The 14,289-nt window shown below is 36.3% G+C and overlaps 1 protein-coding gene across 1 annotated transcript in view; it reads right to left on the reverse strand.

Moving 5' to 3' along the window:
- Positions 1–14,289, reverse strand: part of DCDC1 (doublecortin domain containing 1) — a 318,605-nt gene that overhangs the window by 38,239 nt on the left and 266,077 nt on the right. The window contains exons 22-25 of the mRNA XM_088145090.1: positions 9,453–9,563; positions 6,054–6,153; positions 4,725–4,860; positions 3,682–3,841 (exon numbers count right to left, since the gene is read on the reverse strand). Of these exons, the coding sequence (XP_088001216.1) occupies positions 3,682–3,841; positions 4,725–4,860; positions 6,054–6,153; positions 9,453–9,563 (507 nt within the window). The remainder of the gene's footprint in view (positions 1–3,681; positions 3,842–4,724; positions 4,861–6,053; positions 6,154–9,452; positions 9,564–14,289) is intronic.

Raw genomic sequence — 14,289 nt, forward strand, 5'->3', positions numbered from 1 at the left:
GAGAGAGAAATTACAATATTCTCTGTATTCAAAGCTTTGGAGAAATATGCCCTTTTGTAACATCCATAGTGTAATAACAAAATCTGCAATTTTCTATGGTTTTATATATAAGAAGATAGAACAGATGGAGATAATGCATTATATACTATTGACACTAACATGAGTAGTTCATCATCAGTGAAGTAGCCTATGTTGACCTGGTCTTAATATCTCTAAGATAGCAAATACTCTATAAGATACCAATGGCACATCATTTCTAAAACAATTATTTATCATCCTGGCAAGCTTTTTTAATATTTCAGAAAACAACAGTGCCATCTATTGTGCAACAGAATTAATGCAATATGTTTTTACATTTGTATTTTCAATGGATTTCCATCTTCAACGTTCTTCCACTGTGGCAGTGCACACACAATAATTTTTCAGAAACTGGGCAAAGAGATGCTAGTAGTATAATCAATCATTCTTCACAAATATATACACTTTGCTTTCCATTCCCTTTGTGAACGCTGATCAAACAGGTTTGTAGGTTTTTGCAACAATAGTTCTATCATATAGTGTCTTTCTTTCATATATTCATATAAAAATGAATGTACGGAGCATTTATGGATATTTATGCAGTATCTATAAAATAGAAATGCTATCGTAACACGAGACAGTTTCAATGTTGAATAAAGAACAACATTTTTCTAAGGTATGTGTTAAGAGAGATTCTAGTTCCTAACCGAATGTGTCACAAAAATGTTTTACAGGGAATTACCAAGGAAGTAAAACAGCAGATCATATACTGCATCAGGATATATCTCTGGATGTGGAGATTCAGTCAACACAGCAGATACATCTGCCTTCCAAAAAATGTTCTCTCAGCACATAGAAATGATACTTCTTTCCCCTCAGAAAACCTTCCAGGCAGCAGATCCAGAAGTTAGAACCATTCCATTTATTTTTAGGGTGCCATAGGACTTCTACTTGTGGCTTTTGGCTTTGAGCAATTTAATGTGAATAAATCTTATTTTTTAAAATGTTGGTGCTAAATATAAGTGGGAGATAATTTGTAACACTAAACAGTGCTGAGGTAAAGTTACTTAAAATCTCATTAAGAACACAATAGTCCTGCTAATGCCCATCTTAAACCAGAATTTTGTTTCTTACGTGACTAACCAGATGCCTCTGGGGTCCCAGCAGGCAGAAAATAGAGATACATCCCTCTTCTGCTGGCATTTCTCTGTTATTTGAAGGAATACCAACACTGCATTCAATCCAGAACCTCGAGGCTAATAGTCCTCAATAAACCTGTCCTCAATTAATTTATCTAGTCCCCTTTTAAAGCTATCCAAGATAGTGGCCATCACTGTGAATTCCACAGGTTAATTATGCATCATGTGAGAACACATACAGGCAACTCATACTTGCAAATGGGCTGCCTATTACTAAAAATGGCGTTCTCTTTCTTTGAGCCAACAAACTGTGGTGCATTTTTAATATACAGCCTGTTTTCAGTGGTTTTCAGTGGTTCATGAAAACATTGCACAGCTTCAGCAGTTTGTTGGCTTGAGGAAGGAGAATGCCATCCGCCATTTTTAGTAATAGGCAGCCCATTCATAAGTATGAGTTGCGAATTTTACATACAAATTTGAGTTAAAGACAGACTTAGGAACAGAATTCATTCTTAACCTGGGAACTGCCTGTATTGTGAATTCTAATTCTCCTTCCAATCAGCTTGATTAGATGAAGAAAGAAAAACTTGATTTCTTATATCTTCATTATATTTAGTAGAGCTATCCACTATTTAGAGGGCCAGTTTGGTGTAGCAGTTACGGCACCAGACTAGAAACTAGGAGACATGAATTCTAGTCCTGCCTTGGACATGAAGCCAGCTGGATAACCTTGGGCCAGTCACTCTCTCTCAGCCGTAGGAAGAAGGCAATGGCAACCACTTCTGAAATCTTGGCAAGAGAACTGTAGGGACTAGTCTAGGAAGTCACCAGGAGTCAACAGTGGACTTGAGCCCCCCCCGCCCCAAAGGTCCACTATGACTCCAAGAGCTTGTTCCCTGTTACTTACAGACAGCTCACACCCAATTGATGCATATTGTTGTTGTATTTTTACTCCAATATGCATTAATTTACACATATTTAAATTGCCATTTGAATATGGTTAGGATCACCCAGTTTAAACAGATCCTTATGTAGTTCTTCCCAATCACTTTTAAGTTCACTACCCAAAATACTTTGGTACCATCTGCAAACTTGCCAGCTCATTGCTGACCCCTAAGTCAAGTTACAAACAACTTACAGTCACTGATCCCAACATGATTATTGAAGAATTCCACTTCTTATTTTCTCTGCTGAAAAAAACCTGCCCATTCATTCCTAATCTTTTTTTTTTCCCCAAACAGATAGCATTCCATAAAAGAATAGGTTTTCTTAATCCCATGACTGCTATGTTTACTCAAGTGCCTTGAGGAACTTATCAAAGGTTTTTGAAAGTCCAACAGGATCAGTTCCATCCACAAGCCTTGCAGATACAATAATTCTAGGTTAGTAAGGCAAGATTTACAGTACCTTTGCAAGCATCAGTGCTGATTTTCTTTCAGAGTTTGTTCCACTATTTGCTAGTTATTTTTTCTTCTTTCTGCCAATTTACTCAGAACAAAAACAAAACAAAATGCAGCCTTTGTGCGGGAGAGCAATAAAGCTGCTCTTTAGAACAACCAGAAATAGCAGGCAAAAGCACCTTTGGGGACCTCTGAAGAAGGGGGAATTTCTATCAAAGGGATTGATAGAATCCCCCCACACACAAACAGCTGCAGAAGAAAAGCTGCAAACTATCTTTGCAGTGCTTCAGCGGAGTTGGAAGTTAATCACAAGTCCCACAGCACAGGAATAATGTGCTCCGAGTTGTTGTGCAGTACTGCACATCATTGAGCTAGATGCTGAATGTGAAAGGAACCTAATTCCATTCTAGGAGAGGAAGGGAGTTAGAAATGAGTAATTGTTAGAAGAGATTAGGGGGGGGGGGAGGAAAAACTCATATCTCCAAAATTCAGCCATCTAGGTGATAGTGTTATTCCAAATTGTATTTCCACCCTATTTTCATTTTTTTTCTACTGTATATGTAAATTTTGTTTACATAAAAAAAAATTGTAGAGAAGAACTTGGTGAAGAACTTAGAAATCAGTTCTTTAAAAGATGGCAATTGCCTGAAGTGTTTTTATTATAATTGCTACAAACATTTTAGATTCTTATCTTTATTTCTTCTCATGTCATTAAAAATACAATTTTTTTAGCTATTACTTTTGTCTACCATCTTTTTATTTGAGCCATCCAAGTTATACAAGACAAAATAAAATTACCAGATAGTAAAAGAGAAGTACAGGAATCTTCATTTATGCTTGAACACTAAAAATAATAGGACTACTTTTTTTTTTAATGTGGCTTTCTCCTATCTATCATAAGAAGAAGCAAAAATAATTTAAGTATTTTCAAACTGTAAGCAGGAAATAATGGAATAATACACCATGCACTGTAGAACTGATTGGAAAGTATACGTGTGTTTATCATAATTGCTGCAACTAATATTTTAAAAAAAAAATGTTTCTAAAATATCAATGATCTGAAAAAATAGTATTTGTAACTATACATAGTATAGTTGTACTGATTATTACTTTGGACCACTTACAGAGATTTATCTGTGCCATCTTTTATTCTTTCAATGTTTTCTTCACATTTTTCTTTCTCTGGCTCTTCAAGACCTTTTTTTCCTTCAAATTCTACTATAGCTCTTGCAACAGAAAGTTTGGCACCAGCAACAATGTCATTCTTGACTTCCAAAACAAAATCTGGAAAATGAATTTAAACATTATTTGTTTAAAACAAGATACAGATTAGTTTTCTTATCGATATATTGATAAGAATATCTTCTAAAGTCAGATTCCCAGCAAAAGTTAAAGAACATTTATAGGCCTTTATACCCACACCTATTTCCCAGATCACTGAATATCAAAAAGGAATAAATTGAACCATTGATCTAACTTCTGGGGGATTTAAATTTAGTCTAAACCAGACCCAATCTTCAAAAGGATTATTCTAATTCCATCTAATCAACTCAGTCATGAGAACACCAGTCTTGCCTACTTAGTCTTTCCATGGGGGGTGGGGGCAGCAGTGAAAAAGTGGTTCAGAAAGTAAGGCTTTCCATAACAGAATCTGGAAGCACAGAACATACCTCCCTGACAGTGCCTACCTGGCCAATGAGGAAGGAAATGGGAAAAAGCCTGGAACAAGAGTCATGGGATACCAGGTTCTTCTTGGATAAAATTAGAGGAGACTCTGTGTACTCAAAAGCACAACTTTCATCCCATTTACTGTGAATATATGCTACCAGATCCACTGATCAGGGGATCTGACAGCATGAGTGACTAAGTGAATTAACTGTATTTTGGGAACGTGTCTTCAACTTTGTCTATCCATTCTTCTATTTATTCCCCTTTTATATTGTGATGCAAAAAAAAAAAAGTTTAAATTCTTCAAGCTGTCTGGTGGGACAGCATATTGATTTATTCTTTGACATCACAATCCCGTTTCTAAGCATGACCAACGTGAAATGCAACACGGGACAAAGAGGTCTGCCAGTGGCTTCCATTCAGGTGGTAAATACCCAATATTAGATAGATGCCATTATACACAGATTGTTTTAAAAAGCATAGAAAGCAATGTGCTCACTTTTTGTATTTCTCATGACACAGTATGCACGCATAGCCATTATATCAGATGCTAAATTATTACACTGGAGACGTTTCTTATGTTGAGCCATAGTCCACTGTGGATCAATCCATTGCTCTCCACATGATATGTAAAGCTGTTTAAAAAATGAGAGCTGAATTTGTTTCACATTCATATTATTTCATTTTTAAAAATAAAATCATGCATTTTCTTCTCTGATGCAGGTATTCAAATCTGCTCACAGATTAAATATAAATATAATTGTGTTTCTACAATATAATAACAAAAATGATTCTTAATATTGCAGAATTACACAAAAGTGCCTTTCCCAAAAGTATATTGTAAATTATTTCTGATGAGTCCATGTTCTTAGTAAAATTCCAGGCATGTCTCAATTGTCTTACTGTATTGACGATACTTTAAAGCTAAATGGTCTGTAAGTCTTCTGTAGAAGATCCACATGGAAGATCTACCAGTAGCTAAGCATAATGCAAGTGAAAAGGGAAAATTAGTTTACCTTGATGAACAGAAATTTGCAAAAAATTATTCTAACTCCTCAGCAAAAAAGTAAAATAAAATTTCCAAATAGACAGATGTGGAGATCAGCAATATTTTATTTGCATTAGAACACATGAAAATACATGAAACCATAGTAAAAATCTCTGAAATAGTAAGTGACAAGATAAGCACAGGGACAGATAATTGATTTTTCTCAGTTTTGTTAAGGGTCGTAGTCAGTGAAAACTATTGAATCTGTATGTAATAATGTAAGTTATTATACAGTATTTGGGATAAATTTTACTAAAATAAATTTGCCATCCACAGGGGCAACCATGGGATGGGTGTTAAAAAAAATGTCAAGATAGTAGGTAGATCTGCGCAATCAAGGCCCCATGCCTTTTTAATATGTGTCATATTCATTAGAGGTTCCAGACCACAGATTGAGATCCATTACATTATCTAATGCTAAACAACAGCACAGATCCTTGTGCCACCTAATTCATTGTTCTACTTTCCTCTATGCACCCCTTAGATCTACCCCAGATTATTCTGTCACCCTTCTGATCTGATTTTGGTTTCATGTAGAAAAGTGGGTGTTATTAAAAATCCATTCTGATGGCCATCTGCTGGCATAATATAATTAGTTTTTGCTGATTTGTTGGCCTGTACTTGTAACCAAATGATGGGAACTAAAAAGAAGGAAGTAAGCCTATATATTCCAATACATGACTTGAATGAAAGACAGGAAATACTATTTAACCATACTAATTTTATTGGAAAAATATTTTTTGAATAAAGTATTGGCAAAAACATTTTTATTTTTCTTACCAGCTGATCCTTCTCCAAGTCTTTCAAGACAAAGAGTTCCACTCCTTTTTCAGTGAACAGCCTCCTTGCAGCAAAAGGCAAATTCAGTGCTGTGGTACACCTTTTTAACAAAGGAAAGCATGCATGTAATGTTTGCATTAAGTCTTCAACACTTGACGGAATAGAATCAGGATAACTGTACTCTTCATTAGAAATATCAATTAACCTAGCACTGTTATAACCAAAGGTGTAGCTCACCCTTTTCGGAACTTAAGAACCATAAGTCCAAACATCTCGAGGGAGCCCTTATTCTGTTAAAGCGAAAATAGTTCCAGGTCTGGGAATAGACCTCTTATCCACAGGGAGCAATTTCAAGACTGGCAATCCCTCAACTGTACAATCTTTGCAGAATGAGAAAGAGAGTTTCAAAGAGCATTTGCTCTTCCACCAAACTGATACCATTTATTTGTGAGTAAAGCACTGAACGTGTTGATATTTGCTTTGTAACTCCTGCTTTTAAAGCTGTATTTCTGTATTTAACAGCTGCATTTTAATACAAATCTCATTTTGCTATTCTGCATTTGTACAGCCATCTTACTGTAAGTGGCTTTGGCTAAGAGTTGCCAATGAATGAAGAAGCTGTTGTTGTTGCCACCTCTAGCAAGCAGAGATAAAATAGGTGACATTTGCATAATATCTTAATGAAGGGAATGAAGGTTGGGGAGGAGTTTGAATATACATAGGACACTTCCAAACATGTACTTCACACTGCTCCCAAATAACTTGTGTAATCCCACACTGTCATCTTTGTTTTGCAGTTGAGCTGATTTATTCCTTTGGAACTGCACTTGAAGATGATGGGAAATTATGAACACCCTCAGCAGAGTGAGAGTACCAGTTCCCACTGGTAGGAACTTCTGCCTCACCTTACCTCACCTTACAAGACTTGGGCTCAGGCCAGACTCCCCTCTCTCTAATAGAAGAGGATATGTTTAGCTTAGGGTTGAACTGTGGAGTCCTTGGGGTTCTCTGAGCTTGGTTGTTTTCTTGCAAACGTTTTGTTACCTGGCTAGGTAACATCTTCAGTGCTAGAATGGAATAGGGTTTGCTTTCTGTTTATATACAGTGGCATGCCCTGCCAGTGTTGGTGTGGATGTGGGTTTTGTTTTATTTTTTCCCCTCTGGTAGTTTCCCAGTTGAAACTACCAACAGACTAATACAACCACATGGCATCTCCATAGCACACAAACCAACTAAACCTCCAAAACATCTTAAGCAAACCAAAAGACCCAGTAGCCCAAGAAGAAAAAAAAACAGGAGTCATCTACAACATACAGTGTAAGGACTGTAACGACCACTATGTAGGACAGACAGGCAGAAGGCTAGCAGAACGCATCCATGAACACCAGCTAGCAGTCAGAAGACATGATGAAAACTCCTTAATCTCACAACACATGGACAGACTTAACCATAGTTTCAACTGGGAAACTGTCAGCATCTTAGACCAAGCTAAATCCAAAAATGCGAGGGAATTCCTGGAAGCTTGGTATTCAGACAAGGCAGCCATCAACAGGCACACAGAGATAAGCAACATCTACACACTATTGAAAAGAGACAATAGAGAGGAAAACAAAAGACCAGAACATCTCCTCACCAGCAACCATCACCCAGATAAGCAGAGATTAACACCAAGATTATCACCAGACATACAATCAGCAGTAAACAATACCCTAATCAAGGAACTACCAGAGGGGAAAAAAACAAAACAAAACCCCCACCCCCACCAACACTGGCAGGGCATGCCACTGTATATAAACAGAGAGCAAACCCCATCCCGTTTTAGCACTGAAGATGTTACCTAGCCGGGTAACAAAACGTTTGCAAGAAAACAACCAAGCTCAGAAAACCCCAAGAACTCCCCTCTCTCTGTAGGGTCTGCCAAGTTTTACACATTTTTTCAAATGCAGGATAGTGCCTTGGTGGCTTTGTAGCTCCCTCTCATGGCAATTACTGGGATATTTCAGGAAATTACTAAGAAAGGAATATTTAACAAACGGAGACTGTGCAATATTTAACAAACTAAAAATGTGAACAAGAGTATATGACTTAATGATTTTTAAAAATTTTCCTATTGGTCAGTTGGAGGGGACAACAGTTGAACGGCTTTGAAGGGCTTCCGACTGCTTCTGAGGGAATAGGGAGTGGAAACAGCAGTTATGTGTAAAGTGACCCAAGCTCATATTTCAAGCATCCTTGATTACAACTTCAGCTCTCTAATTGTGCAATACAAGCTGATAGCATTGAGTAAATGACAAGCAACAGAATATAAAAACTTAGATAGCCTATTCTGTAAATGAAATTAAATAATTGTAATGGTCTCTCATCCCTCTAATATATTAATGTTGAATATCAATGTCACAGTGTGATGGGGCTCTTTTTGAACTGGAGGTGTATTTTGCTTTGCAAGGATGGCAACTGACACAGAGAACAAAATAGTGGAGGCTTTTATTTACAGTGAAGCTATTTACAACAAGCATTTACAAGACGTATATACAGTACAGTCCTGGTGTCAGGTTTCCTCCTAAGTCTCCCTCCCAGAGACTATCCCCTTCTAGCAAATCTGCTTCCTCCTCCTTTTTTTGGCTTATCAAGAAGAAAGAGAGTAAAAAGAAAGGAACGAGCTGGATTTACTGTAGTGTGCTCAGCACAACTTGACTGTCTCCTGGATCCACTCAGCTGAACACCTACTGCTTCTCCATTGGGGGAAGAACCTCTCTCAAGGTCTTCTGCCCAGTCCTTCCCCAGAGACCAGGGCTTTGCCAACGACCAAAGATCCCCTCCTTCCTATCTTGGGTCTTCCGTGAAGATGCTACCTGCAGCCAGCTGAGTCCTTTCTTACCATCTTGGGTCCTGGGTGGAGCTCTCATTCCTCTGGGTCTTCACTCTCTTCTTCCAGAGAAGCCACCTCTGAACTTTTCTTCTCCCTTCCCGACCAGGAACTTCTCTGCAACTTCTCTCTCCAACTTTTCTCTCCAGCCACTCTGTTCACTCCATGCACAGACTTTTTCTCTCCTCTCCTTCTCTCTCTTTCCAATTTTAGGTCAGACCAGTAGCTTATCCTCCAGCAACTGAGGAGGTGGGTGTCCCCCCAGGGCTCTAGTCCCCAACACCTATATATCAGGCTGGGTCAATGGGACTGCTGTCACTACATCTCCCCCACAATGGCCCTGGCTAGCAGCCAGGTCAGCTCATCAGCCCTCATGACAGCACAGCTGCCCTTCAAGGCCAAAACTGAACTTCTCCCCTTTTCTCATTCCATTTGCTGACTTACACCAGCAGAACAGCAGCCATGCTAGGCGACTAAAAACTATACACCACAATCAAATGGAAAACAACAGATTTTAATATGGGCATATTTACCGTTCAAGAAACTGCTGAAATTCTGTTTTGTGTAATTCCTTTTCTGGATTTGTATCAGCATACATCTTCTGATGTCCCTTTGGTTTCTGGTTTTTTTCTGAGTCAACATTTCTGAAGTAAATCAATGTATCTTATATAAACAAGAAATGTTCAAATCAAAGTGACTTTTAAAATTTATTGTGAATAATTATATAAAAATATAATTACACAATTTAGCAGCATAGAGAAAGATCACTTTTCACTCTTGATTCCAATGCATATCATGTTGTTAGCATCATTGGAATTACCTGAGACTGATACTAGCTTTTATATTAGAAAAGGAGTTGATATTGCAATACTGAGCTCCTTTCACTTCCACCCATGGAAGCTGCACAAGCAACATCTGAAATTAATGGAAATTCAAACAACAAAAATATCGGGCACTTGCATATCCACTTAATAGTGCCTCTGGTAATATCTCAAATCCTGAACAATATAGTGTAAGCACTGCCTTAGATTAAAATGAAATTGATTCTTAGGAATGAATTGAGTGGGGAAGTCTTTTCAATTGTCTTTATATCACTGAATTACTACAGGAATGGCTTTCTCTCACATTCTTTTTAAGTGGAAAAAACATAATTCTGATAACAAGGCATCAAGGATAACAGCCGATGGAGCAACTGAGCTTTTCTTCTTCTTCAATCAGCCCCCCAGCCCAAAAGCATCTGGGAAATGGTATCCAGGAACATCCCCAGGTAAAAATGTGGTAACTTGGCTAGAAGCTATTGAGAAGAGTTCTGTTACTGCTGTTTTTACCACTATCAACAACAGTATTTTTTTTTATGTTAAAAAAAAGATGGGGGAGAAAAAAAATAGGTCACACCAATTACTATTATAATCTACCAAACGTACCTTCTAACAGATCATTTGAAGGATTACATACATACAATTCCTTCCCTTTCATGCACCTCATTGTTATTGAAAATTCATTAGAATAACTTTTAATCTAATCCTCATAGAGACATGTGCCATATGCATTCATCACTTGTATCTATATTAACAGCTGGAATCCAAAGAACCAGATAATTCCTTCCTCATGCTGAAAGAGAATTAGAGCTTCTGGTTCTTAGAAAACAGTTCTCCATATTGTGGAGCTCTCAAAAGCTCTTTGTGAAATGGTGTAGATGTCAGCTGGAAAAAGGTAAACACACACAAACTCTTGGTCAAGAGCTTGAATGTGCCTAAGTAGTTGTTTGGATCCCAGACTCTGCATGCAAACTAAATAAATCAAATATATACATAAATGATATCCCATGCTTTATGGCATTTACATCCAACAAAGAAATGGGAAACCTTTTACATTTAAAATAAACTTCATTGGAACATGGTGCATAAGGTAGAGGAATATTTTTCTGTCACAATTTTCTTCAAACTCAAGTTCAAATTGACCAAGAGTAGAGAAGTAGTAGCAATGTTAACATCTTCTTGGCTGCTGCTATAGTGACAGTAGGGATAAAGTCTCATCATAGCTTCACACTGGTTTCATGTATATAGCTACGTAACTATTAAACCCAGCTGCAGGAATAGTTTTCTTCATTTCATCAGTTATGGGTGGATGGGGGGAGGGTTTTAGATGACCTAACATGGAAATTCAAAAATTTCATAAAAGGTAGTTTGGAGAACTTTAGATCTTGCCTCAGATCTAGAGAAAAAAAAAACTTTAAAAGCTTATACCATCCATTAAATTTCTATGTAAAAAGATCTGAATAAATTTAAGAACAGCATATTCACATTTTAGATCTGGCAGAGAGAGAACTAATTATGAGATGTATGCGTCAAAGATTTCAATTTCAGGCTTGACTTTACTTTGAAGATTATTTTTTTAACTGTATCACTTTTTCAGGCAGCTCAGCAGACAGCCTATCTGAATGCTACTCATTGTTCAGCGATGTATGAAGTGTATTTAATCAATCTGAAAAAGTAATATTAAACCATTATCAAAAAGCATCAGATGTTCTAAAAAGCTTAAAAGAAAGGTTAAAAGGTGACATCTTTGCTAACAATGTGAGAAATGATGTATTTAACTTATTCTTTACATCAAAGCTTTTCACTGATATATGAATATTCAGTTCTCTGTTATAAAATGAACATATAAAAGCAATAATATTAAATAATATAAAAGTTTATTATATGTATGAAGTTATATTCTATCCTATTAGAAATAAAGGATTTCATATAGAAATGGGTTCAGTAAAGGATTACAGGCATTATTGAGCAAAAAGGCAAACTATATGGTTTTAAGTTCTTTATGGCTATATAAACTTTTAGAAACATAATTCCCAAATATTTCTGGAAGGCTAAAATCTTTGACAATTTATCCCTAGTATCCTTCATTCCTATTTTAATAAAAGAAAAGAAAAACTGTGCTGCCGTTTTCTCAAAGAAGTGAGAAATAGGCATTATGATATTCCTGAACAACTAGGTCAGCTCAGTTCTATATCAGAGACTTCATTACTTTATTACTGTAGTTAAAGATTTTGAACAATTTGAAATGTTTTATCTTAAATATCTCATCAGTCTTTATTAAAGACCTTATGATTCTTTTATTACTGTTTAGTTCTAAAACTCTGAAATAATCTGCATAAGATATGATAGAAATGTTGTTTCTTCTTACATAATCTTCTCCTCACCTATAAAATACAAAATAATTACCAATGATCCTCACCTATAGAAATACAAAATAATTACCAATGATCAAATTTTTAAAACACCTTAAGAAAAATTTCAGAGCATTTTTAACTGCTTAGGTTTTAATTAAAATCTTCCAATTTCCATTTTTTGTTGTCTGTAGTAACAGAGAGATACTGTAGACTTCAGCATAATTAATATAATTAACAAAACTTTATTTGACCAAAGCCATGATGGGTGGAGGAGGTGGAAAAGGCCCATCTGGTGATGACCATGACAGTGACTTGGAATAAGAAGAGTAAATAGTAAACAATGTGGATTAATGAAATGAACATATAGATAAGTAGGCAGGTGGATGGATCAGTAGGTAGCTATATTGTTTGTAAAACTAAAAAGGAAGGATGCAATAGAACTGAATGTAGGACACCTGATCTTGGGGAGTAAAGTTGAGTAATACAAGCAGGTGAAAGTATAGGTTTAATTATGAATGAAAAGGTTAAATATATGTCAGAAACTATGAATTGTTCTGAGTCCATATAAAGTTAGGGATCCATAGGTCAGTGACAGGAGCATATTACATTTCAGTAAACTGTAATAACAAAAGAACCAGAATTGAGTTTTAAGAGAAACAGCAACATTTTGAATAAATGCAATGCAAGGGAAATTTATTTTGCTAGGTGACAGGAATGAATGGATGGGAATAGAATGAGAATATAGTGGTGCCTTGGTGGACACAGGTGTTGCAAATTAGTCTCAAAGTTAGGATTTTGTCTATGGGCAATTCGATATAATTAGGTGTCAGGCCTAATTAAGACACCAATTAGCAAAATGCCTTTTAGCAAAAGTACATAAAAGAGCAAATGTTAGGCAATGGAGGAAGTTGTTGGTATTGCATTTGTGCTATGTGGACTAGAGATTCTGGGTGAATCCAGACACAGTTGACCTCTGGACTAGCCAGTGACAGAGGCGGGAACTGAGGTAAGATTAAGTCAATGAGGAAAGTTTGACCAAAGGGCTGGAATTCCAAAAGGCTCAGGAAACAGTTATTTTACTCTCCTTATGTTTTCCTCTCTAGGCTAAAGCAAGTTGAGAAGTGAAAGTAGCTGTCTCAGTAAGCATATCAGAATCATGATAAGGGACACCTTCATGAATCAGGGAGGGAGACAGTAAACAAACTGTAAACATCTCCATCTAGAAATGTATGTAGATAAATATATGTAAAGTTTGTTAAGTTAAGGCTGCTGTATATAATAGACATCAGTACAAATGATTAACATGAAAAGCACTGTAATAATAAACATTACTTTATTATTTAGAGAAAAACTGTGTGTGTGTGTATGTGCTTGTTTGAAAAAATTATTATTTTTTCATCAGAAAAAATGATTGGACCATTTTGAGACTCAAGCATGAATGAAAATGGTGACTGGTGAGTATCTACATACAAAAAGGTCTGTTTCAAATACACAGCTTAAGCATAAGTTATTAATGTTTACACATAACAAAGGAATATATATATATATATATATATATATATATATATATATATATATATGCAATTGAGTTGATTGTTTATGATGAAAAACAGATAAGTGGTGAAGGATACAGGGGATATGAGCAGTTCCAAATGTGAGACAAACCATCATTTTGCAGTGTCAAGGGTGCAACTTGGGGAAAAAATGAACATAGAAAAAAAGATTTGAAAGAAACTAGCAAGTATAATTGTCAGATACCTCATCTCCATTCACCAAATCGTTTCTTTCATGGTACAAAATAGAGGACAGATTACCTGGTATCCTACTTTCCATCTCTACTTTTCTGCCATTATGTACATAAAAGGATTAAGACTAGCATAACCCCTTGGGACTGTTCATGCTAATTACCCACAATATTGTTTCCAGTGGCTTGGAAAGTTCTGCAAATTGTTGCCTGTTGTTCATGTTTCTCTCTTTCCCTGTTTTTGCTTGCCTTTCCTCCTGCCTTTTGGCAGTTAACCTTTTTTTTTTTTTTAATGTTTGCTGATGTTTAATAAACAAGCATCAGGCTATATTATTTTTGCTAGCTGAACTGAGTGGTGTGTGTGCTTGCTCTGATCTGGATTTAGGGATTAACTGGGAATGTGCTGGGTACAAACTAACTTGGAAATTACCCACAGTCGTTTTCCAACAGAATG

The sequence above is a fragment of the Python bivittatus genome, unplaced genomic scaffold, assembly GCF_059951505.1.
Source record: "Python bivittatus isolate LINGU-HERP-01145 unplaced genomic scaffold, Pbiv_v1 ctg000480_np1212, whole genome shotgun sequence".
NCBI lineage: Eukaryota > Metazoa > Chordata > Lepidosauria > Squamata > Pythonidae > Python > Python bivittatus.